This window comes from Oncorhynchus mykiss, chromosome 18 (genome assembly GCF_057628025.1).
Source record: "Oncorhynchus mykiss isolate SJ-2025 chromosome 18, ASM5762802v1, whole genome shotgun sequence".
Classification (NCBI taxonomy): Eukaryota; Metazoa; Chordata; class Actinopteri; order Salmoniformes; family Salmonidae; genus Oncorhynchus; species Oncorhynchus mykiss.
Window position 1 is genome coordinate 30,376,321 of NC_143039.1, and position 25,099 is coordinate 30,401,419.

Below are 25,099 nucleotides of genomic sequence, written 5' to 3' on the forward strand. Positions count from 1 at the left end.
CACAGCAACACATTAAATTACTATTCTGTTCTATTTAAGTATATGGGAACACCCATGAGGAACATACATAGGAAATATTTAGTCGGTTTGCATTACCAGTGTCTATTGGTAGCCGATAATGACAGACTCAATAACAAGGAATGACCTGGAATAAATTTTAGTTTAGCTGTTCGCTGATTGCTTAGCTGCTGAGACAGGGTGTGAGATGTTAAACCCCAGCTCTGAAACAGAAGGATTAACAGATTTGGTTCAGACATGAAACCGTCACTTTCTTAGAGATTGAAGACAGAATACAAGAATGTGTGAATGTAAATGTAGGTTGACATGGATGGTGTGGGGTATGCCATTTGTTACAAAGAGGAGGTGACGAACTAATATTTCACAAAACAAATATTAGATAGGCCTACAGTAAAATTACTCAATTGTTAAGTTCCTTTTCAAGCGCATTGATACCATAGGCTAAATGTTGTGATTCGTGTTGATTTTCAGCGTTCTAATGATTGGGAGTTGTGCTGAAAGGACAGCTCCTGCCCCATACATAGAGCTTTTCGTTTCGCAAAAAATAAATAATGGCTATTCTGTTCTATTTAATTATATGGGGACATGTTCTGTACAACCACATGGTTTGCATGTAACAAAATATAAATGGCGGGATCAAAGTGTTTAATGCTTTCTAATTCCATATCTTCCTTGCTGTAATATTAGGATTTGTAATTCATACATAAAGATTGCCCGATTATTGTTTCGATCTTAATCCAAATTGCAAAAGGCTTTACTCCGCATGTGTTACGTCAGCGACCCCCGTAGGACTGGAATAGAATAGGAGCGCTCCAAATCCGTGCTGAGCACCAGCGAGCGCCCACCCATGCCAATATTCGTACCCTTCGTCTGTCTGCTCTGGCACGAATGCCTAAGGCTTATGGACAAAACAAAATAGAATAGTTGCCTTGAGGAAGAAAATATATTTGGTGTCCGTTTTTTTCACTTCTAATTACCCACGCAAACCTTCCACTATTACTCCTCCAAGCTCAGCTGACTTTCTATCGCTTGCTTCTCGGATAGTCCAGAGGAAGCGACTTGTGGCCGCTGTGGTTGGCATCGTCATGGTGTTGGCCCTTATCATAGCAATACCGCTGCTTGTGCAAAGTACCAAGACTTCGGCTCACTATGAGATGATGGGCACCTGTCGAATGATCTGTGATCCATACAGTTCGAAACCCGCCAGCGCCACGGCCATTGAGCTTATGCAGGACCTGAATGCCATCCCGCCGCCAATGGCGCATGGCTCCAAGGGTGAATTAGGGCGACCTGGGAAAGCGGGACCAAGGGGTCCGCCGGGAGAACCAGGACCCCCTGGCCCAAGAGGACCACCGGGAAACAGGGGTGATTCCGGGAAAGCTGGTTACCCCGCAGTAACGTCAGGGACTGCAAAGACCGAAACGGACACGGACGAGGTTAACATGGCACTCGGTGAAACAAAGGTTGCGTTCTATGTCGGGTTGAAGAACCCACACGAAGGATATGAGGTGCTTAAATTCGACGATGTTGTCACAAATTTGGGAAATCAATACGACCCAACCAATGGCAAGTTCACTTGCCAAGTGTCCGGAATGTATTTTTTCACATACCATGTGTTAATGCGAGGAGGCGACGGGACAAGCATGTGGGCAGACTTGTGCAAAAACGGACAGGTAAACATTATTTCATTCAATTAGCATATACGAAAATATTGTATTCTCATTCACGAATTTATTTGAAAACAATTAATGTCTATAAAATATTATAAATGCATGCAAAAACCCAAAGGGTATGGAGAAAAACGAATACTTTACGCACTAATTTTACGCACTCACTTTATATAATTTAGCTAGTGAACTTTTCGGCTTTATATTAAGAAATTTACGTCCCTTCGCATTTGCTTAGCAATGGTAAACTCAGTTAAATCGGGTAAGCTATACATTAGATTACCACAGTAAAGAAAGGCTCGAACATTTATCTGATTAAGCCTTTGTTCCCCCTTCTGTGATGTCCAAAGTGACATAATATCATCTATTCTACAAAGTGGTAGTGGAGGAATTTGTCTGACAATAAGAGACGAAATCAAATAACCAGAAAATGTCAAGCTAATGAGGATTATGGTTATTTTGTGTGTCCCTTCCACTACACAGGTTCGGGCAAGTGCTATTGCACAGGACGCAGACCAGAACTACGATTATGCAGGTAACAGCGTGGTTCTACACCTGGATTCCGGAGATGAGATTTATGTCAAACTGGACGGTGGCAAAGCACACGGAGGCAACAACAACAAGTACAGCACCTTCTCTGGATTCATTTTGTATCCAGATTAAATAGCCTGACAAGTTTGAGGCTACCCATGACTCTACCTCCAAATGAGGTCCAAACAGAACTTCATCTTTAATTTCGCTCTCTCATTTCCTTTGAAGAGCAAGGTGCTTGTAATGGTCTTCTAACCACCAATAATATATAGGATAAATAGGCTATATAGCAGTTGAGGTTGTTTGATTGAATGTGGTAAACATGACTTTATGCAGTAGTGTGTTTTACTCAATAGGAACCCCTTATGTGGAGAAATAGCCTATATGTAGCTAAGGTCAAATGCACAGAGATAGAATCATGTAACCCATGTGTTCGGTACATTCAGAGTCCAGAATTGTGTTTTATATTACATCTCTAGGCCAATAATGCATTATATTTTGTCCTCATGTACCAATAAATATTATTTTACAGTATGTCTCATTGAATGTTTTTTCAAATATTTACATGACAGAGCGAGTTACAGTAAGTAGGGACTGCATACATTTTCGTACTGGTTCCCCGCGGAAAACCAACCCACAACTCTGGCGTTACATGCACCATGCTCTACCAACTGAACAACATGGGGACCACAGCATGGCTGAGTCTTATGGAGCAACGCTGCAGGTTAAAGTGACAACCTGCCATCCAATACTAGCACTAGTGAAGGTGCTCCTCACGTATACATTCTATCAGAGTCAAGACTGAAATGTGTGATTTTCCTTCACACATTTCATGTTTTCTTTACGGCTTCACTTCAAAAGAAGTGCACAGCCTTAGGGTTAGTTTATGTTGAGGATCCTTATTTTGCTCAATCTCCACAAGGTTAGTGGCTATTTGACAAAGAAGGCAGTGGTGTAAAGTATTTAAGTAAAAATACTTTAAAGTACTACTTAAGTAGTTTTTGGGAGTATCTGTACTTTACTATTTATATTTTGGGCAACTTTGACTTTTACTTCACTACATTCCTGAAGAAAATAAAGTACTTTTTTACTTTCTCCATTTTCCATGACATCCAAAAGTACTCGTTGCATTTTGAATGCTTAACAGGCGAGGAAAAGTGTCCAATTCGCACACATCAAGAGAACACCCCTGGTCATCCCTATTGCCTCTGATCTGGCGGACTTACTAAACACAAATGCATCTTTTGTAAACAATGTTTGTGTTGGGGTGTGCCCCTGGCTATCCGTACATTAGTAAAAACAAGAAAATGATGCCGTCTGTTTTGCTTAATATAAGTCATTTGAAATGATTGATACTTTTACTTTTGATACTTAAGTATATTTAGAACCAAATACTTTTAGACTTTTACTGAAGTGGTATTTTACTGGGTGACTTCCACTTTTACTTGAGTAACTTTAAGGTGTCTATACTTTTACTCAAGTATGACAATCGGCTACTTTTTCCACCACTGAAAGACGGTGATAATAATCTGTCCTTTCTACTACCTGAGGCCGCCGGTTTGTTTAGATTTCGTTTGTAGTTTAGGGTTGGGTTTAGGAATGTGGTTTAAGGTTGGGGTAAAGTTCAGGGTTATGGGCTCTCATAAATTGACTCACAGAGGCCAACATGAAAAAATACTACAGTTTACTACAGAATACTACAGTACGTACTATAGAATTATATAGTAAACTGCAGTATACTGTAGAAAAGAATATTACACACTGTAGTATCCATCGATCATGTGTAATACTTACTATAGAATGTTGTACTATACTGTAGAATACTATAGCAAATACTACAGCATTTTCCTAAAAAAAAAACACTGTAGTAAATTCTACAGTAAAGACTACAGTAATGTCCGCAAAAACACAACTTTTTAAAACTATAGTAAACACTACAGTATTTAATTAGCATTTACCCTGCACATTCCCCCATTTTGCAATTTGTGCCACCCATAAGTAAGAAACCTACATGCCAAGTACAGACCACATATTGTGTTCCCTACAGGTTATAGAAAAAAGCAGAAGCTCTGAACTATCTGTTCAGACACAAGTCCTACCTACCTACCTACCAACCTACCTACCTACCTACTTAGTTAACTGTAAATAGTACAGTATACTACCGTATACCACAGTAAATATTCACTGTAGTGTTTTTACAGACTTGAGTGAATACTACAGTAATATCTGCAAAAACACTACAGTGAATACTATAGTACTTATACCATAACAACTGTAGTATATTTTTTATATGGGGGTATAGGGGATTTTATCATACATACATTCAAACATTACAAACCCATGAGTCACATATGCCTGTTTTTCTCTCGTCTGATGTCTTTTCTGTGTTTTAATGTGGCCTTCCTACTGGTCCAAGTGAGGGAGTTACAATACAATATACATGATACAGTCTACACTGAGTCTACAAAACATTAGGAAGACCTGCTCTTTCCATGACATAGACTGACCAGGTGAATTCAGGTGAAAGCTATGATTCCCCTTATTCACTTCAATCAGTGTAGATGAAGGGAAGGAGATGAAAGCCTTGAGACAATTGAGACATGGATGCCATTCAGAGGTTGAATGGGCAAGACAAAAGATTTAAGTGGTTTGAACTGGGTATGGTAGTAGATGCCAGGCACACTGGTTTGAGTGTGTCAAGAACTGCAATGTTGCTGGGTTTATCACACTCAACATTTTCCTGTCTGTATCAAGAATGGTCCACCACACAAAGGACATCCAGCCAACTTGACACAACTGTGGAAGCATTGGATTCAACATGGGCCAGCATCCTAGTGGAATGCTTTCAGTACCTTTCAATACCTTGTAGAGTCCATGCCCAGAATAATTGAGGATGTTGTTCTGAGGGCAAAACGGTGTGCAACTCAATATTAGGACGGTGTTCCTAATGTTTGTACACTCAGTATACATGAGATTGTGACTAGGGTTTTGCTGGTGCTGTGAAAATGTGTACATAGAGTAATGTAATGGTAAACCAACCAAATGGACTTCAACTGAAGCTTTTAGCTTCTCAGATATATGTTGTCATCTGTAGGAACCGAATAAGATGACTGTACTCATTAGACCTCTACTGAAGGGCTTATTACTTTTAGGTGACTGCTGTGGTCCATCTGTATTCCCAGACACAGTTGCATTGCTGTCCCCTTATTACTTTTCAACAACGGTCCCCATATGTCTCAGGGACTGTCAGTGGCTTAAAGAGGATGATAGATGGATGTGTGTTTAAGGTGGAGGAGAGAGAGAGAGAGAGAGAGAGAGAGAGAGAGAGAGAGTGAGAGGAGTCGACTAATGAAGGTACATCTGCAACGGACAAGGTGTGTCTTTTCACTTTGACATGATGAGTTCATTGTGACGTATCATCAAATCAACCCGAGTTTATTGGTCGCGTACACAGTTTAGCAGATGGTATAGCGGGTGCAGCGAAATGCTTGTGTTACTAGCTCCTAACAGTGCAGGAGAATGTCAAACAAGCACGCAAATAATCAAAAGACTTCAAACAAGAAGTCAATAAATGTCCGAAAACCCAAATAACTCTGTATCAGTCATCCAAATGCAATCAATCGTGGGAGGTGAATGATGGTGTGTAGACCTGGGTCATGTTCAGTAGGGCACACCATAGCAAAACAAAAAGGAGCATTTCTTATTGGTCAAGTTCAGATGGTACCTCCCTGTCACAAAATGTTTCAAAACATTTTCTTCCAACTGAACATACCCCTGGATAGGAATTGACTGAAAATTCATTAAGAGTCCTTGGAGGAACCATGTCTAGCCAACAGCACACCTAGTTCCTAAGAGGATGACTGTGTTGTGTCTCTAAGTGATGATTTCACCAGCTTTCCACCTGGAGGCAGGCAGATTGAACAGCTGTCGATCAATTAAACAGCAATCATGCAAAACAAATATTAGCCAGTCTGGTTCAGCATGGCTCTGGCTAAGTTGTTGATTTATTTCACTGTGTTCAAGATGACTAAATTCATACCCTACTATTATCCCCAAAATAACCACCCTGATAAAAGCCTTTCTGGCATGGTTTCATCAAATACACTCAATAGTCAATATGGAAAACTTTTGTCCATTTCCTTTTTGCATGTAGACTATAATGTATCCACCTTTCATGTATCCTACTCATTACCAATGGCGTCAAAGTGCTACCAACACATATTACACACAGAACATCCCCTGGAGAGTGTTGTGGTGTGTGGTGATGATACGTCTCATCACCCCGCCTCATCACTTCTTAATTAAGGGAGGAAGTGGAGCTGCCTGCATCGACTCACCCGAAGACATCACCATGCACACAGGCACATTTCAAGACTCAATGGAATCTAATACAGACCCCATCCGGGGGAGCTGTGGGCTATGTAAACGTCCTGGTGTAATGTCACGGATAGAGATGCACTGAGAGCCGGACGGTTTGCAGAAACACTCATAAGTATGGTGGACCCAGGGGGCAGGCAGCTGACAAGGTGACAAAGAAGTGCTAATGACACAAGTGACCACAGGGAGTTCTATTTTCGAAACTCTTCAAAAAAAAGTCCTGTTGTTGATGCATAAGTTGCCACGGGGAGGTGTCCTCATTTTGCATATCAACATGGTTTTCAAAAGGAAAAACACAAACGGCCAGACAGATTTGAGATCAGTGATACTGAGCTGTCTGTTTTCTGTTGTTGAAGCAGAAACAGTTAGAGGCATGAGATTGAGGGAAAAACAACAGTCTGGACAGTAAAATTAGGTTCCGGGGGTGTTTGGTGATAATGTGGAAGATCTCCAGACCAAAAGAGTTTGATGTCAGTAAACATTCAGGTAACAGATAAATGACTTAAGTGTGGTAAGTATTCGAAACCGGGTAAAGAACCAAGGCATTTCTTCAAGGCCACATTAGTCCACTGAGCCTATAGGCATTTGATCAACTTACCATATACTCAAACAAACTGGCCAAGAGAGGTAACGTACAGGGCACGGATGTTAATGCAACGTCTATTCCACGTTGGTTCAACGTAATTGCGTTGAAGGGGCATGGAAACAACGTTGATTCAACCAGTACGTGCCCAGTGGGAATTGACTTGACCCGACCCCTACACCTTGATATTGTGTAGGGGGAAATGCAGCTGAAAAGGCCATCTATGCTATAAACACTCATATGCATTCCCTCTGTAAAACCTTGTGATGTGATGACCTTGTCTCGACTGCAGTCGCTCACTAAAAACAAAACATGAGGGAGAAATGTTCTCCCTCACTCCAATTGAGACATCAACAACAGCAAGGAGGTGTCACTTGCCACAAGATGGAGGGCCAGAACGATCCTTCCTGGATGAGGGTGAAAGATTGGAGGGTGACAGGCAGTCTGGTAAAGCTCCTTGATAGATGAAAGGACGAGTCTGGCTCTTTGCTCTGATGTGATTCAGTCTGACAGGCTTGAGTTGCAGGCAATGTTGTCCTGTCCCGGGAATGATCGCTTCTGCCCCGAGTCCGCTGCTCTGCCTCGTGAGTGAGACAGTCTGACTGTGACTGGTCTTCTCCTGCTCTGAAAATTGAGAAATGCATTTTGAATCATGTAAATACAGTACTAGGTATCACATACATACACACAACACGGCAAAGTACTTAAAGGAACATACCACTCAAAAACCTATTGGTATTTGTTTCGTTAGTCCTCTGTTGATACAATCCCAACATGCTTTGCATGTCAGCAGTCAAGATTCAGAATGTTGAACTTTCAAAACACAGAAAGTGTCACAGAACGATGATCATGTTGATGACGATACTGTGACACTTTCTGTATTTTGAAAGTTCTACATCTTGAAAACTTGATTGCTGACATGAAAATCACTTTAGGACCATTTACCAAAAGATCGTTTTTGAGTGGTATATCCCTTTAACTTCTGTTTGGAAGAAGGAGGCTCTGCTCAAGGCCGTTAGTGTTTCCCATTTGATGCATTTTCTCCAATCTCTTATGGGCTGAGCTACTAAGAGGATAGTTCAGTTTCCCATTTATCAGTCTGACATTATTTTCAGATAAGTGTCAGTGTCAGTTTCACTAAACGCCTCTCAGTTTGAGTCAACGCGTAATCGGATAGCAGGGTGACATCCAGACGGGTCACCTCCAGACGGGTCACATATTATTTCTGATTTAGGGATTGAGGGATTCAAATAAAGTTTGTTTTGTTTAGTCTCTGGGTGGAAATCATTCAGATTCACTGTTACATATCTCTACAATACATTCCACAAATCCAAGACATCAGTTTGTCTCTCCTTCTGACTTTTATTTCCTTTTCAAAGTCAATGGAGGGAAATGTTGATTGATAAATAAAGTACTGCCAATCCCTGGGGAGTTTAGTGTCTGTCTTCATCTCTCGTTTTAGAATTGGTTAATCGTACATCCCCAAAAAAATAGTGTGTGACGGCTCAGATCATAACAGAAGCCAGTAGAGTTGCAATTCAAAATAATTACGATGCACCATCTCATTGCTCTGTGGTTTCCAAGTCTCGCTCGGACTTCTGTTCTGTTTGAGAGACTTTAAAGGACGGGACCCCAAAGACAGTGCTACTGGTTGCAAATTACGACTCGGAAGTCAGACCTGGGATCCCAAGCATTGCACACTAATGAAAGACCTGTTTCGTTGCTACAACGCAATACAGATGCCATAACGAGTTGCTGTGTAGAAGTTTTGACTCAGCAATACGATGTGCAATGACATCGCAGAGTCTTCTAATGCCTATCAACCTTGAGAGCTTGTTGATTTAACACTTTTCAGTGGTCATATCATCCTCACTTGCAACTGTTAAATTAACACTTTTCACAGCTTCCCGGTTCTCTCCTCTACAGGGTTACATTTAATGCTTGGAATCAAATGATCTGTCCCCAGTGGAAGCTCTTCTCACTTTCTGTAGATCCAGAACAATCACATACCCCCTTTAGCATTCTGTAGCATTGGTCTTTGAGGACACTTATCAGCCACCACTGTCACACTTTGTCCCGGCACCTCATTTTCTCCTAACACGGTCCGACTCTGGAGATCCATAGCCTCCAGCTGAATTATGTCCCTCAATCTGCATTGTGCTGCCTGTTGGAGCCAGAGATCAGATGATTCATCGGGTAGAGAATGGGCCACATGGCATGGAGCTGTCAAAAACACATCTCTGTTAGGTTGTACCCTGTGCATGATGAGGAGCTCAGAGGGATACGGAGATCCATCATGACACCCCATCCCCTCCCTTCACCCCTCGATCCATCACCCCCGGGTACAAGGGAAGGATCGCTCATACCTCTCAGAACTGGGGGTTCCCATCACTCATTCTGCACTCTCCACCACCTCTACGCACCTCCCTCTCTCACCCTTTCTCTTTATCCCCTTCATCCCTCCATCCCTCTTTTCCTCCCGCCGGTTACCAATGGGGGCTCTCACTCACTCCTCTCAGAATCTCAGTTCAGGGGGTTGCCTTCTGCATGGCCCTCAACCACCTCTACACACCTCCCTCTCTCATCCTTTTCTCTTCCTCCTCAGGCACTGATCATCATCACTTGTGTATGACACATAATCGTTCAGCTTCTGCAAGAGTCTTCAACTTTTTGATATTGAGTTTTCCGGCTTTGAGATGATCACGCTTGTGTGGCCCATTCATCATTCTTTTGTATTTTTTTTCTCAATTTTTAAAAAACTTCTGATTGAGGTGAAACCATTTATTCTGATAATCAAACAGGGGTTTGAGTAAAAATGCATCAAACGTTTGGTAGAAGGAGAAAGAAAAGGATGATGAAACTAGAAGACATTATCCCCCCCAAAATAATAAGTAAACACTGAACTCTTACAACACCATCAACTCAATCAGATCAGGGTTAGGATTGCAAAATGTATGTTTTCCCCAAAACCCTGGATGGAAGATTCCTGTATTCTTGTGGTAAACTTCCAAACAGGATTTCTGGAAAACCTGGGAATCTTGGGGAAAGTTACCTAGAATTGTGCAACCCTAATCAGGATACAATATGCCTAGCAGAAAAACAAGTAAAACAAATCCCAAACACTTATTAGGGAAACTAAGACAAAGACACTTCCACTACCTTTGTTTTAAAAGCTCACCTCAACACAAATTGCATTTAGCCGCCCTTTAACATTGAAATTGACATGGCTTGTATACAAATGAGATAGTTGCTCCTCCAGGGGCATTGAGAAAGGTTAGTGACTCCACAATGCTGAATGGGAGATGAGGTCCCACATCCACAGGCTACTAATGAGCCTCAACAGCTAAAGAACAAAAATATGTTTGATTAGTAAGAGCAAATGAAACCTCCCTATCTGGGATTTGCCGTTCAAACGGGGACTTCACCAACACAAAGGACTAACTGGAAGGGGATATTTCCTGTTGATCAGTACATCAAATGTTGAAATTGCAGAGGGTGCTTTTAATTGTAGCATTGATAAATGAAGAAAAGGACTCAGAAAAGAACAGGGTTTGGTCAAATTACGGCAATATTGTTCTGTGCAGGACTCCTCACTGTGATGATGTGGGCATTCTTTACTTGAGGGCATTGTGTTTCAAGAGAGTACAGTTCCTTAACCAATCTAAGCATGGCAACTAATGCAACTACTGCCGATGAGGCACATATTTTATTCTTCCGTGGTCGGCAATCAAAATATGACAAGTACGTCTACAGACGTCATGTCTAACAATGAGAATCAAGTCCCATTTTGAAACGACATCACAAAACACAAGAATCCCACATACCAAAAACGAAATCGAAACAGTGTGCCGTCCCTCATTTTGACGACTCATAATTATGACTTCCGACTGTAATCACTTATTGTTTGTGTTTTGCTGTGGGTTGAGGGGACGGAGGGCCACGGAGTCACATGTATGAGTTCTCTCTAAAGTTCACCAGACCTTACTGTGGGCAAAGTGATTAAATTGTTAGAATAAAGAACATGTGGAAGAAATTAAGAAAGAGGAGAGGAGTTGAAGAGGGTGTAGTAGTCACAGATACCTTAAAAAAAGGTATAGGTGTGTATCAGAAAACCAGTCAGTACCTGGTGTGACCACCATTTGCCTCATGCTGCACGACACATCTCCTCAAATCAAATGTTATTGGTCACATACACATATTTAGCAGATGTGGGTGTAGCGAAATGCTTGCGTTCCTAGCTCCAACAGTGCAGTAGTATCTAAAAACAATTCACAGCAATACAAACAAATCTAAAAGCAAAAGAATAGAATCAAGAAATATATAAATATTAGATCGAGCAATGTCAGAGTGGCATTGACTAAAATAGTGTCATTGACTAAAATAGAGTTGATCAGGGTGTTGTTCGTATCCTGTGGAACGTTGTCCCACTCCTCTTCAATGGCTGTGTAGAGTTACTGGATATTTGCAGGACCTGGAACAAGCTGTCATACACGTTGATCCAGAGCATCCCAAACATGCTCAATGGGTAACATGTCTGGTGAGTGTGCAGGCCATGGAAGGACTGGGACATTTTCATGGGGGCCGTGCATTATCATGCTGAAACATGAGGTGATGGACGGCATATAAATGGCACGACAGTGGGCCTCAGGATCTGCAAGTGTGTTCGTTGTCTGTAGCTTATGCCTGCCCATACCATAACCCCACCGCCACCATGGGGCTCACCATGTTAACATCAGAAAACCACACGCCCACATGTCATCTGCCCGGTACAGTTGAAACCGGGATTTATCCGTGAAGAGCACACATCTCCAGCGTGTCAGGGGCCATCGAAGGTGAGCATTTGCCCACTGAAGTTGGTTACGATGCTGAACTGCGGTCAGGTCAAGACCCTGGTGAGGACAATGAGTACGCAGATGAGCTACCCTGAGATGTTTCTGACAGTTTGTGCAGAAATTCTTCGATTGTGCAAACCCACAGTTTCATCAGCTGTCCGGGTGGCTCACCTGCAGACGATCCGGCAGGTGAAGAGGCCTTGTGTGGAGGTCCTGGGCTGGCATGGTTACACATGGTCTGCGGATGTGAGGCCGGTTGGACGTGCTGCCAAATTCTCTACAGCAATGTTGGAGGCAGATTGTGGTAGATTACACATTTTACAGTGGCCTTTTCTTGTCCCCGACACAAGGTACACTTGTGCAACGATCATGCTGTTTCTTGATGTGCCACACCTGTAAGGTGGATGGATTACCTTGGCATGGCAAAGGAGAAATGCTCACTAACAGGGATGTAAACACATTTTTGAGAGATATATGCTTTTGTGACTATGGAACACTTCTGGGATTTTTTTATTTAAGCTCATGAAACATGGGACCAACACATTACATGTTGCGTTTATATTTTTGTTCAGTATAATTTATCACATGGGGATGTCACAATCGAAGGCCAAAACTCCCTCCCACCAAAACAGTTTTTGACCGCACTGTGCCTTTAAATTAATGATTTTTTCATCCCATAAACTGGGTGCTGCACATACTCAGAGAGGCTGAAGAATAAGAAAGGTACTGCGTGAAATGAAAGCCATGACCCAAGTCACGTAGCAGTGTCACAGTGATGAGTGCTGTGGTAGTCACAACAGCAGCCCGTTGTAAACAAGGTCAAAACCTGCCATGATAGGTGGCTGAAAAGCACAACAACCGTAACCTTGTGTTCAGTGGTGAAAGGCACAGAAACTACGACGGGTTTTCTTCCTCTGAATGACTTCAAGTTTAGGAGACGACAGTTGAAAATGATTGAAGATTGAAAGTGTCCTTTCTTTTTCACAGGCAAGGGTATGCAATAAAACAAGCTCTATAAAAGAAACGATGAAAACATTTGTCATTATGTATTATATGAAAGTATAAAATGTAGTGAATACAATACGTTTAGTGTGCATCCATCTTCCCACTCCCTTCCATTGCTCTGTCAGACCGACCCTTCAGCCTAAGCTCTACGACAAACTCCACAAGCTCTCCTTCATCACCTACAATCTATTGCCAGACCCCCACCTCTTTCTTCCCAAATAAATATTGAGAAGAGGAGAGAGACCCTATCCCTTACCACCCATTTAGTCTGAAATACATTTAAATGGCTTCATTATTTATCTGCATTAACTGCTAAATTATACATAATAGGTGTGGGGGTCAAAGATCACTGCGCGCCCAGCTCCCACTGATTAATACATGTTTTATGTTTTATTTCCTGGAAGTGCTTAGAGATGGAGTGTGTGTGTGTGTGTGTGTGTGTGTGTGTGTGTGTGTGTGTGTGTGTGTGTGTGTGTGTGTGTGTGTGTGTGTGCGTGCGTGCGTGCGTGCGTGTGTGTGTGTGAAAGAGAGAGTGATAGAGTGTGTGTGAGAGAGAGAGAGCGCAATAGAGAGAGAGAGAGAAAGAGAGAGAGAGGGAGATAGAGAAAGGACAAGAGAGAGATGGAGGACAGGGAGAGTGAGAGAGAGTGAGAGAGCGAGAACAGAATGATAATTCCCGTTTAGTATGCAAACATCTCTACCTCTCTGGAATATAAATGTCTGAGGGCTGAGATGTGGGATTGTGTGCATACTGCTTGCATTTCAAGAGTGTGGCGAGACTATCAGAGGTGGATGATAGTGGGATGTGTAAAAACCTTGGCTGTGACAACCTTGGCTGAGAGAGGTTTTGAATAGGATTTATTTTTTACAATTCTGTATGTCTGTGTAGACATCTTCAACAGAAAATCCAGACAGATCATTTAAATGAAATCTGACAGTAAAATGACCCAAATGATAGTGATTGTATGCATCACAGCCGGCTGGTGGTAACTTAATTAGGGAGGACGGCCTAATAGTAGTGGCTGGAACAGCATAGATGGAATGGTATCGAACGTATCAAACACATGGTTTCCATGTGTTTGATACCATTCCATTCACTCGTTTTCAGCCATTATCATGAGCTGTCCTCCCCGCAACAGCCTCCTGTGGTGTGGATGTTCATTGCATTTCTCCAGTAGCCCTGCATGTTCAACTCAAGGCTCTACAGTCGTCCTGTCTATTGACACAATGTACATTTATTCAACATTGGCATGGCATGAAATAGAAATAAAGGTCCTCGTTGAGAAGAGCAACAGAGGAAGACAGTGGTTATGGGGCAGGGAGAGGGTATCATTCAATCTGCATGACTTGATGACAAATGCCATCTTATCTTTGGAATATCTCTGTAAATGATTGATTATGGCTGTGTCCCAAATAGCACCCTATCCCGTATGGGCTCTTGTCAAAAGTAATGCACTACATAGGGCATAGGGAACCATTTGGGATGCTCTGATGTCTTTATTCGTAGCCTAATTATCAATACTGCTCTGCTGGCTAATAGGTTAATAACTACAATAGGAGGGATTGAGAGCCTGTCATGGGGCATGCTTGCTCATCATAGGAAGTATTTAGTTCCATTGTGAAATGTATGCGTCTCACACATACTTTATGTACAGCAATGTTATTTTATGTACAGCAACTTACAGCTATGCTTAATAATGCTTACTCCCTTGATAGTTTACATGCTTGTTTGCATCTTACGTTTGCTTGTGGTATATGGCTATGTTACCACCGCAAAAAAGGTTCAACTGGGAGCGTGCTATAGAACTGATTAACACTTATTAGCGATTGTCTGCCATCTACTGGACAAGACTAGAAAATCCCTGTTTGAATTTCCGAAGCGCTATGCTTTCTCGATTCCTTACTTCCTCCCTCCGTCCTATCCCTCCTTCATTCCTTCCTTCTGAACATAAGAGGAGCCCACTTACAAGAATGACCACAAGATGTCGCCCAAGTTTGTTATATTAATGTAATTGGTAAATTGCGAAGACTTGCCTGTAGCTGTGTGTCGGCCAAAAACCAGTGACGACTATTAAGACAACGATGATGATGCAATTACAGTCCAAAAGTCCAACTTGACCATTGATAAGAGAAACTGTTTGCACAAGAAAATATATAGATCTTAAACTGTATAACATTCACATCCATCTATTCTAACTAAACAAAAATAACCTCAAACTTTTATAAAAATCCGTCAATTATATGAAGGGGAAAAGGTTGGCTTAGGTCCACACATGACCTAGTAACGTATTTCAACATGCATTACATGATTTACACGTTATTCGACGGTGACATCGTTAATGGTTTTTATATTAGCATCATCATTACTATGAAATGTTGAACGTGACTGGAATGGGTTCACTGGAAACGACAAAAGACCATTTCTTGAAGCGGCCACTGGAGGACAGCACAATTCCGGTATTGTATCTCAATGTCTCGCACTGTATCGCGCCCTGTGGCCTATCCGAGATGGCAGAACACTTTTCAACACACAGTTCGAATCTCTAGAATAGAAGAAACAACGTGTAACCGATCTGAAACTTGATAATTGTCTACATGAAATACACCTAGGCCTATATGGGCCTAAACGCTACATATCAGTAAGCCTAGCAGACGAAGCGTTTCCATAAGTGGTGACTTTATTTTATCATTACAAGTAGTATACAATTGAATCATTTAAAATGCATGTACTTTTTTAGTAATAAAATTGTTGTATATAGCCGAATGTAAATATTGTTCAAAGCTAGCCTAGATATAGGCAACACACAATCGCAATGGGCCTGGTTCTGAACAGCTAATTTAGGCCTGCTGTATATGAAGCAACGTTCGTGAATAATTACAATTCACAATGGTTATTTAGCTCAATAGCATATTGATAATTTATTATGGATAGTCTCTTAATTAAAGTACACTAGCTTTTGAGATAAGCATTTCAGTTTTAGCATTTTGATTATAAATCTACCCAATACTTTTTAATCTAAAATGTGTAGGCTATAGCTAATGTATTATAAGAAAATACATTATCGTATAATATTATATGACATAGGATTAGATCACATGAAATGTAATACTAACATATTATAATTGTATATAATAAACTAGGCCTATAAAATAATACAATATCACGTGAGTTTATATTATATATTATTTGAATGCAAAGTTATTCAACAAATAAAGTTGATTTTACAGTTATTTCGCAGTAGGCCAATTGCTTTATGGTGTCTTGCATATTTCTCTGTACTAACAAGATAAGCATTGCAAATGCTTTAACGGCTAACCAGGGTCATCCTTTCCACAGGAAAAGAGTTCAAGATGCCAGTGACAATGACAGTACCGTTATTCATTCGCTTTATGATAGTTAGGCTACCAATTTCATTATTTTTTTTACCAAGTTTGATATTTTGTGTAAATGAAATAATGCTTTTCATGCCATTGTGCTCTGTTCTTCTGACTGCAGATACACCTTTGTTTTAGGAAATAATACAAACTGATATTGCTGTTGCCAGTTGCTTGGGTTTATGATTATTACTCGCCAGACATTATAATGTCAAAATACGACCAAGTTTAATTTAACAGACAACGTCCTTCATCATAAGGTTCATTCATTCATTCGGGAGTGAATTCTGTAAATTATTGCCCAGACATTTTTTGTTTGTTTATTCGACTAATTTATGGGATAAACATTAAATGGTAGTGTTTTGAGATTCCACAAATAACCGAATAAACCAATGTTTTTCAACTGTCTTTGCAACTTCCTCCGATAGCCCAAATCACTGATCAATGCCCACAACGATCATTGGATTTTACAAGTGCTGTGCGCTGACGTGCTCTTGAGTGTTCCTGTTCTGACTGCTTTGGGACAAGGTGCAGGTTGACCTTTCGTTGCCTAATTGTTATTGTGTAGCTGACTCCACTCCATTTACATTCAATTGTACGAAACCACAAGTTATCTTAGACTGGGATGCAAGAGACACATGTATATTGAGGTCATATCCTTGAACGTTTCTATTCATGTGGGCTGTCTTTGTCCTGATGTTCATTTACGCATCCAGCCAGGTGTTTCCGTCCACCACACACCTACAAGTCTCTCAACCAAAAAAAAAAAAAATGTATTATACCAGTCTGTTGTCTTTTTGCAAAATAGTAAAGCTATCGAAAATTAAAGCAATTCGACCATGGCCTCAAACTTAAATAGAAAGTGTCGGAGTATTCGTTTAGGAATTATCTGGGGGCTTTTCAGCTAACGTTAGTGAAGGAAGAAGTGTGTGTGTGTGTGTGTGTGTGTGTGTGTGTGTGTGTGTGTGTGTGTGTGTGTGTGTGTGTGTGTGTGTGTGTGTGTGTGTGTGTGTGTGCGTGTGTGTGTGTGTGTGTGTGTGTGTGTGTGTGTGTGTGTGTGTGTGTGTGTGTGTTGCACCCTAGCCCACCATATTCAATAATACGAGCTGCAGGCCGTCAGTGCATTTATCATCCTATTACTGCAACAAATCCAGGTCCAATACATGAAGGGTAAAATGAATTACCAACGTTAAGCCGTCAATAAAGTCATTTCTGTAAATGGTGTCTCAGAAGACTCGCCGCATTATTCAACCGGCTTTATCAGCACCTTGGAAATTACGCGCGGTCCTCTTGAGCGCATAATATTGCCCTGCTTACTTTGATTAAGCGCCTTGCCAGGGAATAGTGACAGTGCTTTTGACCGGCTTTTATTCACTCTACTGTGATGAACGCCAAGCTGATCAGGCGGAATGAAGAGTAATTAAAAGCTATAAATTATATTTTGCGGTCCCTCTCAAGGCGTCTCTTTGTGGGCAAGATAAGAACCGGAGTCCTCATTTACCGCCTGAAAAGGGACTACGTCTCCACAATGGCTACTTGGCTAAATAGCATATTGATAGTGTCCCAATTATAATTTAATTAACTACCCACACTAACGCTATAGCTTTTGGGATAAAGATTTCAATACTAGCATGTTGAATGTGAATCAGTCCTATAGTTTTGAGCAGAATACATTATTTCGTGACTAATTACTCTTATTTATGTGTCATTTTTTTATTGTATCCCTAAGCATGGACAAATGTTGTCACACAACAAAGAAGCTCGAGCGTCTACCTTGTTGCAAAAAAATAAGAGGTTCTCAATGAACAAACATAAAAGGCCTATGTCTCCAATGTGTGTTTGTTTCGTTTGTTTTTGTTTGCTGCTATATCTATGTTTCAATCTGGGATTATAATGTTATATTTGTAGTGATTTTTAATTAGACTCTCTACCCGCACCCCACTGCACCTGTGGTGTAGCCTATAGACGATAGTGACACAGATATAGGCCTATAGAAATGCAAATTGTATGCCTGTTTAAACTTAATAACAATGAGAATGAACATAAACCATTTTCAATTTTACGATACAGGCCACCTTGGAATGGGTTTATGAATGATTAGCCTGATTTGAGATATTTTACATGACCACGTCACCATTAGGCCTAATACTTCTTATTATATGTCTGATACAAACGCTCAAACAGACCACCTCCATCACCCCCTACCACCTCCGTCAACTAACCTAACTCAACTTGTCCCCCTGTTTCTTTATAGCAATGTAAATATAGCATATACCTACAAGCACGTGACCGGTCAAAGTCAGGCTATGCACAGGTGAGGATGATTACAAGCGTTTATCAAGTGATTTATCCATTTGGAAAGCAGAAATTACGCCTGCGTAAAGATACATATATCATAGGGGTTTTGTTGCCGAGATGAGAGTCATTTAAGACATGGGTTGCCAATTTGACACACCCATTATTTTAGATACAAAACAGGAAAAACCTAAACTAGGGTGGGAAAATGCATGTCAATTGTATAGGCTACGGTTCCTTTCAAATGTGGAGGAAGAGGACTTAAGAAAAGCATACACATGTCACCTTTCAGTGGTAAGAGAGTGGATGGCAATCAAGTCGATAGACAAATTAACGGGAACCATTTGTGGCCTAAATGTATAGGTAGCCTATAATATTTCTGTACAAGCCCAATGTCCCTACCATGTTTTCCCCTATCGGTGATGAGCACGGTCATTTGGTATGGAAGAAAAGCGCACCGCTGAGACCCCTTGTTTTGTGCCTAAAAGCCATCAATTATTTATTTGCTGAGATTCGTAAAATTCGATTGGACGTCGTCACTTCTGACAGCGCGGATCTGCACAAGTGATTGGTCTATTGCACGTGTGTTGGCACTCACGTGCTTCCGGTTGGTGTGAGAGAAAAAAAAGTGTGTGAGAGGGATAACGGGCTTTAGGAGAGTTTAGAAAGATCGCGCCGACATACATTAGAGAAAGCTAGCGACGACGCTGCTGCGCGCGATGTGTAGTCATTCGTGGTAGCGCAGGGCTATTGTGACACTTGGATCGCTTTAGTAGGCTAACATGTCGACAGTGTAGAACATTGTCACATATATCAAAAGTATTTGATATAGGCTTCCTTCATAATATAGTCAGATATATTTTTTTGTTTGCTATTATTCGGATACGGCATTGAGCAACAAGTGGAGTTTGGCGTGGAGAGTTTGCGCTCCAGCCAAAAGTGTACCAGTTATGGAAGAGCGAATTGATCAGAACAGCCGTGATTCGACTGAGGGAGAGAGTGTGTCCCTCTCCCCGAATCTACCATCTCCTCCAATTTTGCCCCACCAGGCAGCACAGCAGGTACATAGAACCACAAACTTTTTTATTGACAATATTCTGCGGCCAGACTTCGGCTGCAAGAAGGAGCTTGGGATTCGGGAGCGGGCGCAGACCTCCGGCAGAGAAAACGTCAACCCTTTGGTAATCAGGCCATCTCACGCGAGCAGCCTTTGCCAGGATTCCAACTGCAGTAGTGACAGTACTTCTTCGTCGTCGTCCTCGCCGTCCTCGAAACAGAGCTCGACAAAACAAGGTGAAGGGAATGGGACTACCACAACGAGATATGGAGACACCGCGTCAATAGTGGTTGTGAATGCCAGTAATGGAGGATCTCCACCCGCTAAAGAATCTACGCCGATGTTATGGCCTGCGTGGGTTTACTGCACGAGATATTCGGATCGACCATCATCTGGTATGGCGCTGGTTTCCGAATCATTTTACCTCTGCATGTCTGAAATGTGAAAGTCCGTTATTTTGGTTATGTTTGGAGTAGGCCTAGCCTGTAGGTCAATTTGAACATCGTAAACATCTCTCTCTCTCTCTCTGTCACCCCCCCCCCCCCTCTCTTTCTATATCGCGTCGCTCCCTTGTAAATGTATTCAGTTCGTGAGCGTCACGCACGATAGGCTAAATGAAGAAACATACCTTGAAAAAGCTAATAATAACAACACCAGCCAAAACAACAAATGATGATAGGCCTGGATTATCATAGTAGGCTAGACTAGACATGTGCCTATAGTACTTGTCATAATCTCTCTAACAGTAACAGTAACACAAACATACACACACATTTGCCACTTTGTTTTGGTGACAGCATTTAAAAACTATATATTAATAAGACTTGGCAGAGCATGTTAGGAAGACCAACCGGGCTGCAATTTGATTATCCTCCCTAATTTGTATTATTCTCCTCAAACTAAAGCAATGCCGAAAACCGGTCCTCCATGTTATCACATTGTTTATGCAAAACTCATTGAAAAGTTTTGCATGGACAAGACAAACTTGAAAGGAGTGGACACCGAAACGTCCACTTTAACTGTCGTCGTTTTGTTTTACTATCTTGTTTTACTTCACACCATATACCTATACTGACTGTTAACTGTTAGGCAAGCCTTCGATGTAGGCCGTCTTCAAATCACCCAAACTGCAAAATATGCACGAAATTTAAAAAAAAAAATCGATAGATTAATCAAATAGTTTAGTCTATATTATCTACATAATCCAACCATTATGTCCTTCGATTCGGCCACAATAGCTGACTAGCTGACCTGACTACCTGACGAGCATATTGATGGGCCTATGGTGTAAATCAGGGTTTGTATAGACTGCCTTGTCAATATGTTTGGGGTTTATTTTCCACAGTCTTTCTGAATTTGACATGAGATTCAGAATTCATAAAATATGTATTGATTGACTAAAGTGATTGATTGACTGATTAAGCTATACGATTTAGGCCTAGGCTATATGAATTGGGGGAAAACACTAGGTCTACTGGTTTCGATATATTTCGGGAATGAAATCTGGTAAAACAATGTAGTACTACGAAAATGTAATTAACCCGACATACTATATAATTGTTTTAGCTAATCAAATAGCCTAGGTTATATTTTCGGCAAGTAGGCCCTGGCCTAGCCTGTGTATGTGCTTGCTATTGTAGGCCTACTACTGTTATTGTATTCAAAAAGTAGCCTATATCTGCAGGTAAACGTGACCCCATGTCGTTACATGTTAACCTGTTAACCTGGCTCATGTTGTTCCAAATGACAAAGATAAAGATGACGTAGGGCTACAGTCCATAACGCGGATGAAAATGTCCAATAAAAATATCCCGCCAATTAAAAAGTATAAGGCTATATATAGCCTAGCCTTTGTGTTTATGATAGCAGTAGAAGCATTGAGTTTCACACAATACAGTATCAAACTGATTTAAACCGTATCCTACAATGCACTGACTGAATTGGGATCCGCAGCTTGTTTTTGCAATATACGACCTAATTGTGTTTTTTAGCCTATACAAATAGTTTTTTTTCCCTGAAATGACAGTCTACATTTTGTTGTGTTGTCTGCTTTTTTGGAGAAGTCAATCGAATGGATGAATAGTAGGCCTTTATCGCTGTTAGGTAACACGTTTGCAGAAAGTGTGCATAAAAAGATAAATGATTAATTAGCCTACATCCATGTATCTTCTTCATCGCGATATTAGCCCCGTGTATATGCTACATTATGAACCTCTCAGATGTAATTACGTGCACGCTGCATGGCTGTGGATAGAATAAGCCAAGTATCTCAATACCAGCTTGCAAAACAGTAGCCTTTACGTTCCAGTGCAATGGCGTTTTAGACAGACCTATTGCAATGTAGGTCTAAGCATAGACTAGTGAAATAGTAAATAACCAAATATGTTGCCTTAGTTTGTTTACTTTGACATTTTCTGGCACCGAGTTTTTATTACACACGTTGATGGAATGAGCTCGTTAACTGACGGAGGAATAGTGGCTGAGCTGGGGCATAGGTCTACTTGTGCTAAGGAGGACTAACACCACACTGTGTGTTCTCTTGCTTGCACCGGTCTGCAGGGTAGGCCTACAGAAAAAAAAGGCATGCAAATCAACAATAGTCTGTTAGTAAGTATAGGCATGTAGTTTGATATTATATTGTTATTATTGGTATTACCAATAGGAAACTATGAAATTCTTAGACCACATATAGCCTAGGCCAAAACATATGCGTACAAAAATAGGCACGCAAACGAGGATAACGGTCTGTCACACCGCTAGGCCTACATTTTATTTAGTTTTGACGTTGCTTATATGTTTTTGGTTATGTATTATGTAATTGGAAGATATGTGTTACTGCATTTATGAAATTATGAATATTCAAATGAATAAATTATGTCAATACAACTGTTCATCATTTAGCCTTGTTTGAACCTTGCGCCTGGGGTAAAATGGTCGCAATGACTGCAAACACACATTTAGCCATGAACAATATTTATTACATTGCAATACTCCATTGTTTTAGTCATGTGTAAATTCATGTTTGTTGGGCCTAGGACTAACTGATATTTACGTGTTCGTTTCACTGTTGTTTCTACATCAGGCCCAAGGACACGGAAATTGAAAAAGAAGAAAAATGAGAAAGAAGACAAGCGACCCAGAACCGCGTTTACGGCTGAACAACTGCAGAGACTTAAGTCCGAGTTTCAGGCAAATCGCTACATAACAGAACAACGGAGACAGTCACTGGCCACAGAACTGAATCTCAATGAATCCCAAATAAAAATTTGGTTTCAGAATAAGAGGGCAAAAATCAAAAAGGGGAACGGCTACAAGAACGGCCTGGCTCTCCAACTCATGGCCCAAGGACTGTACAACCATTCCACAACCACGGTCCAAGAGGAGAAGGATGATAGCGAGTAAATTCCCCCCTCGTGCAGGGCAAAATAGACGCTGAACTGAAGCAGAGTGCTTGAACTCTTTTGTGAACTGAAAACGAAAGAGGTAAATACGATTTGACTGGGACAGATGCTATTTAAAACCGATTTCTGTTTATGATACAGTATATGGACATAATTATATAAAATATGAACATTATTAAAGTTTATATATAGCCAAAACAATATGACGTTGTATATATTTAATTTCAGGTAAGGTTATGTCTGTATCAATCCCTACTTGCTGGAGATTTAAACTTTTCTTTTTCTTATGATGTTGTTGGCCATTGTTTTAGTATAAGTGTCTGACTCATAGATTTTTTTTGTGATTTCTGTCGCCCCTCTCCCCAATCTCTCACAATTCTACAGACTGCGTTTCTGAACCGACGTGCCAAGCCAAAGATTTTAATATGTTCAGAGAATATGTAGTCTGAAATAAATACAAAATGTAGAATGTGCGACAGCTTCATTCCTCATTGAAATGCTATACACAAAGCGTAGTTTGTGAATCGATTATAACTATTAGCTTTCAAGGCCCAGGACTAACACTATGTCGTCTAAATAAAGTCCGAGAGACAGTGACCAAATATGGGGTATTTTGTTGAGCTTTCGGGACAAATATACAACTTCAGTGACATAATTATTTATTTTAATGCGAAACAAACCTACCTTTTTACATTTTGTTCTGACATCTAAGACATATTCTTCATCATAGACTACGCGTACCTTTTTAGTAAGTTAATTCAGATAATGTTGACATGCATATATTTCCCACGAGCTATGCCATTTGCTATACAAACATTGCTTGTTTTAATAGGACAGAAGGTCCAGGCGTGCCTCTCTATGTGCAGCCTAGCCTACCTTAAAAAGCCTACACACTCACGGAAACCATGTAACCTATAGGCAGGCCTATATCCGTCAAGGTCACTGTGTCCTCATGGAAGTTATTTTTTATTATTCGTTTATTGGGGGGGGGGGGGGGGGGGGGGGGGGACAGTAGTAGTAGTATTACGATTAGTAGGCCTATTGTTATTGTTCTTTCTTCAATAATATTGTATTACTATGAGTACAAGCATTATCTCGGCCCTTATCATTGGGATACACTGTATGTCTACATTTCGGCTAATGGTATAAAACATGGTGATGACGTTTCTAAATGGCAGTGGTGGAAAAAAGTACCTAATTGTAATACTTAAAAAAAGATGCCTTTATACAAAATGCCTTTATACAAAAGTAAATGTAATTGCTAAAATATACTTAAGTAAAAATATAAATCATTTCAAATTCCTTATATTAAGCAAACCAGACGGCACAATTTTCCTTTTTTCTTTCATTTACGGATAGCCAGGGCCACACTCCAACACATTTACAAACGAAACATTTGTGTTTAGTGAGTCCGCCAGATCAGTCAGTATGGATGATCAGGGATGCTCCCTTGATAAGTAAGTGAATTTGACAATTTTCCTGTCCTGCTAAGTCCTACTTTTGGGTGTCAATGAAAATGTATGAAGTAAAAAGTACATTATTTTATTGAGGAATGGAATGTTGTGAAGTAAATGTAAAAGTAGTCAAAAATATAAATAGTAAATTAAAATACACAGATAAAAAAAATAAAAAAAATACTTGAGTAGTACTTTAAAGTATTTTTACTCAAGTACTTTACACCACTGGTATATATGGTGGCTGGTGTCTTCTCCAAGAAACTGCGTGGCTCAATTCAGAAAGTCAACATCTCTGTGCAGTGCTTTAAATAACACTTTCAGTCTCCTCATGAAATATATAAGGATAATAAAGTCGACACGCTTAGGTTTTTTTTTAACTTGACTACATGACTACAAAAGTATTAAAAGCTTTTAGAGATAAACATACATGTAACAGAAGATTAAGTTCCACTGAAGTGAATAGTGAACACGTTGCAAGAATTCACCATATGAGTTAAAATG

The 25,099-nt window shown here is 40.6% G+C and overlaps 2 protein-coding genes across 2 annotated transcripts; both read left to right on the forward strand.

Moving 5' to 3' along the window:
• The first annotated feature begins 829 nt into the window (after positions 1-829).
• Positions 830-2,747, forward strand: LOC110495834 (complement C1q-like protein 2). The gene is made up of 2 exons (XM_021571303.3): positions 830-1,691; positions 2,169-2,747. Exons 1-2 carry the CDS (start codon positions 1,104-1,106, stop codon positions 2,346-2,348), a joined length of 768 nt encoding a protein of 255 aa, XP_021426978.1. The 5' UTR covers positions 830-1,103; the 3' UTR covers positions 2,349-2,747.
• A 16,571-nt stretch (positions 2,748-19,318) lies between these two features.
• LOC110495835 (homeobox protein engrailed-1-B) lies at positions 19,319-23,614 on the forward strand. Its single transcript, XM_021571305.3, has 2 exons — positions 19,319-20,135; positions 22,823-23,614. Exons 1-2 carry the CDS (start codon positions 19,634-19,636, stop codon positions 23,140-23,142), a joined length of 822 nt encoding a protein of 273 aa, XP_021426980.1. The 5' UTR covers positions 19,319-19,633; the 3' UTR covers positions 23,143-23,614.
• The last annotated feature ends 1,485 nt before the right edge of the window (positions 23,615-25,099 follow it).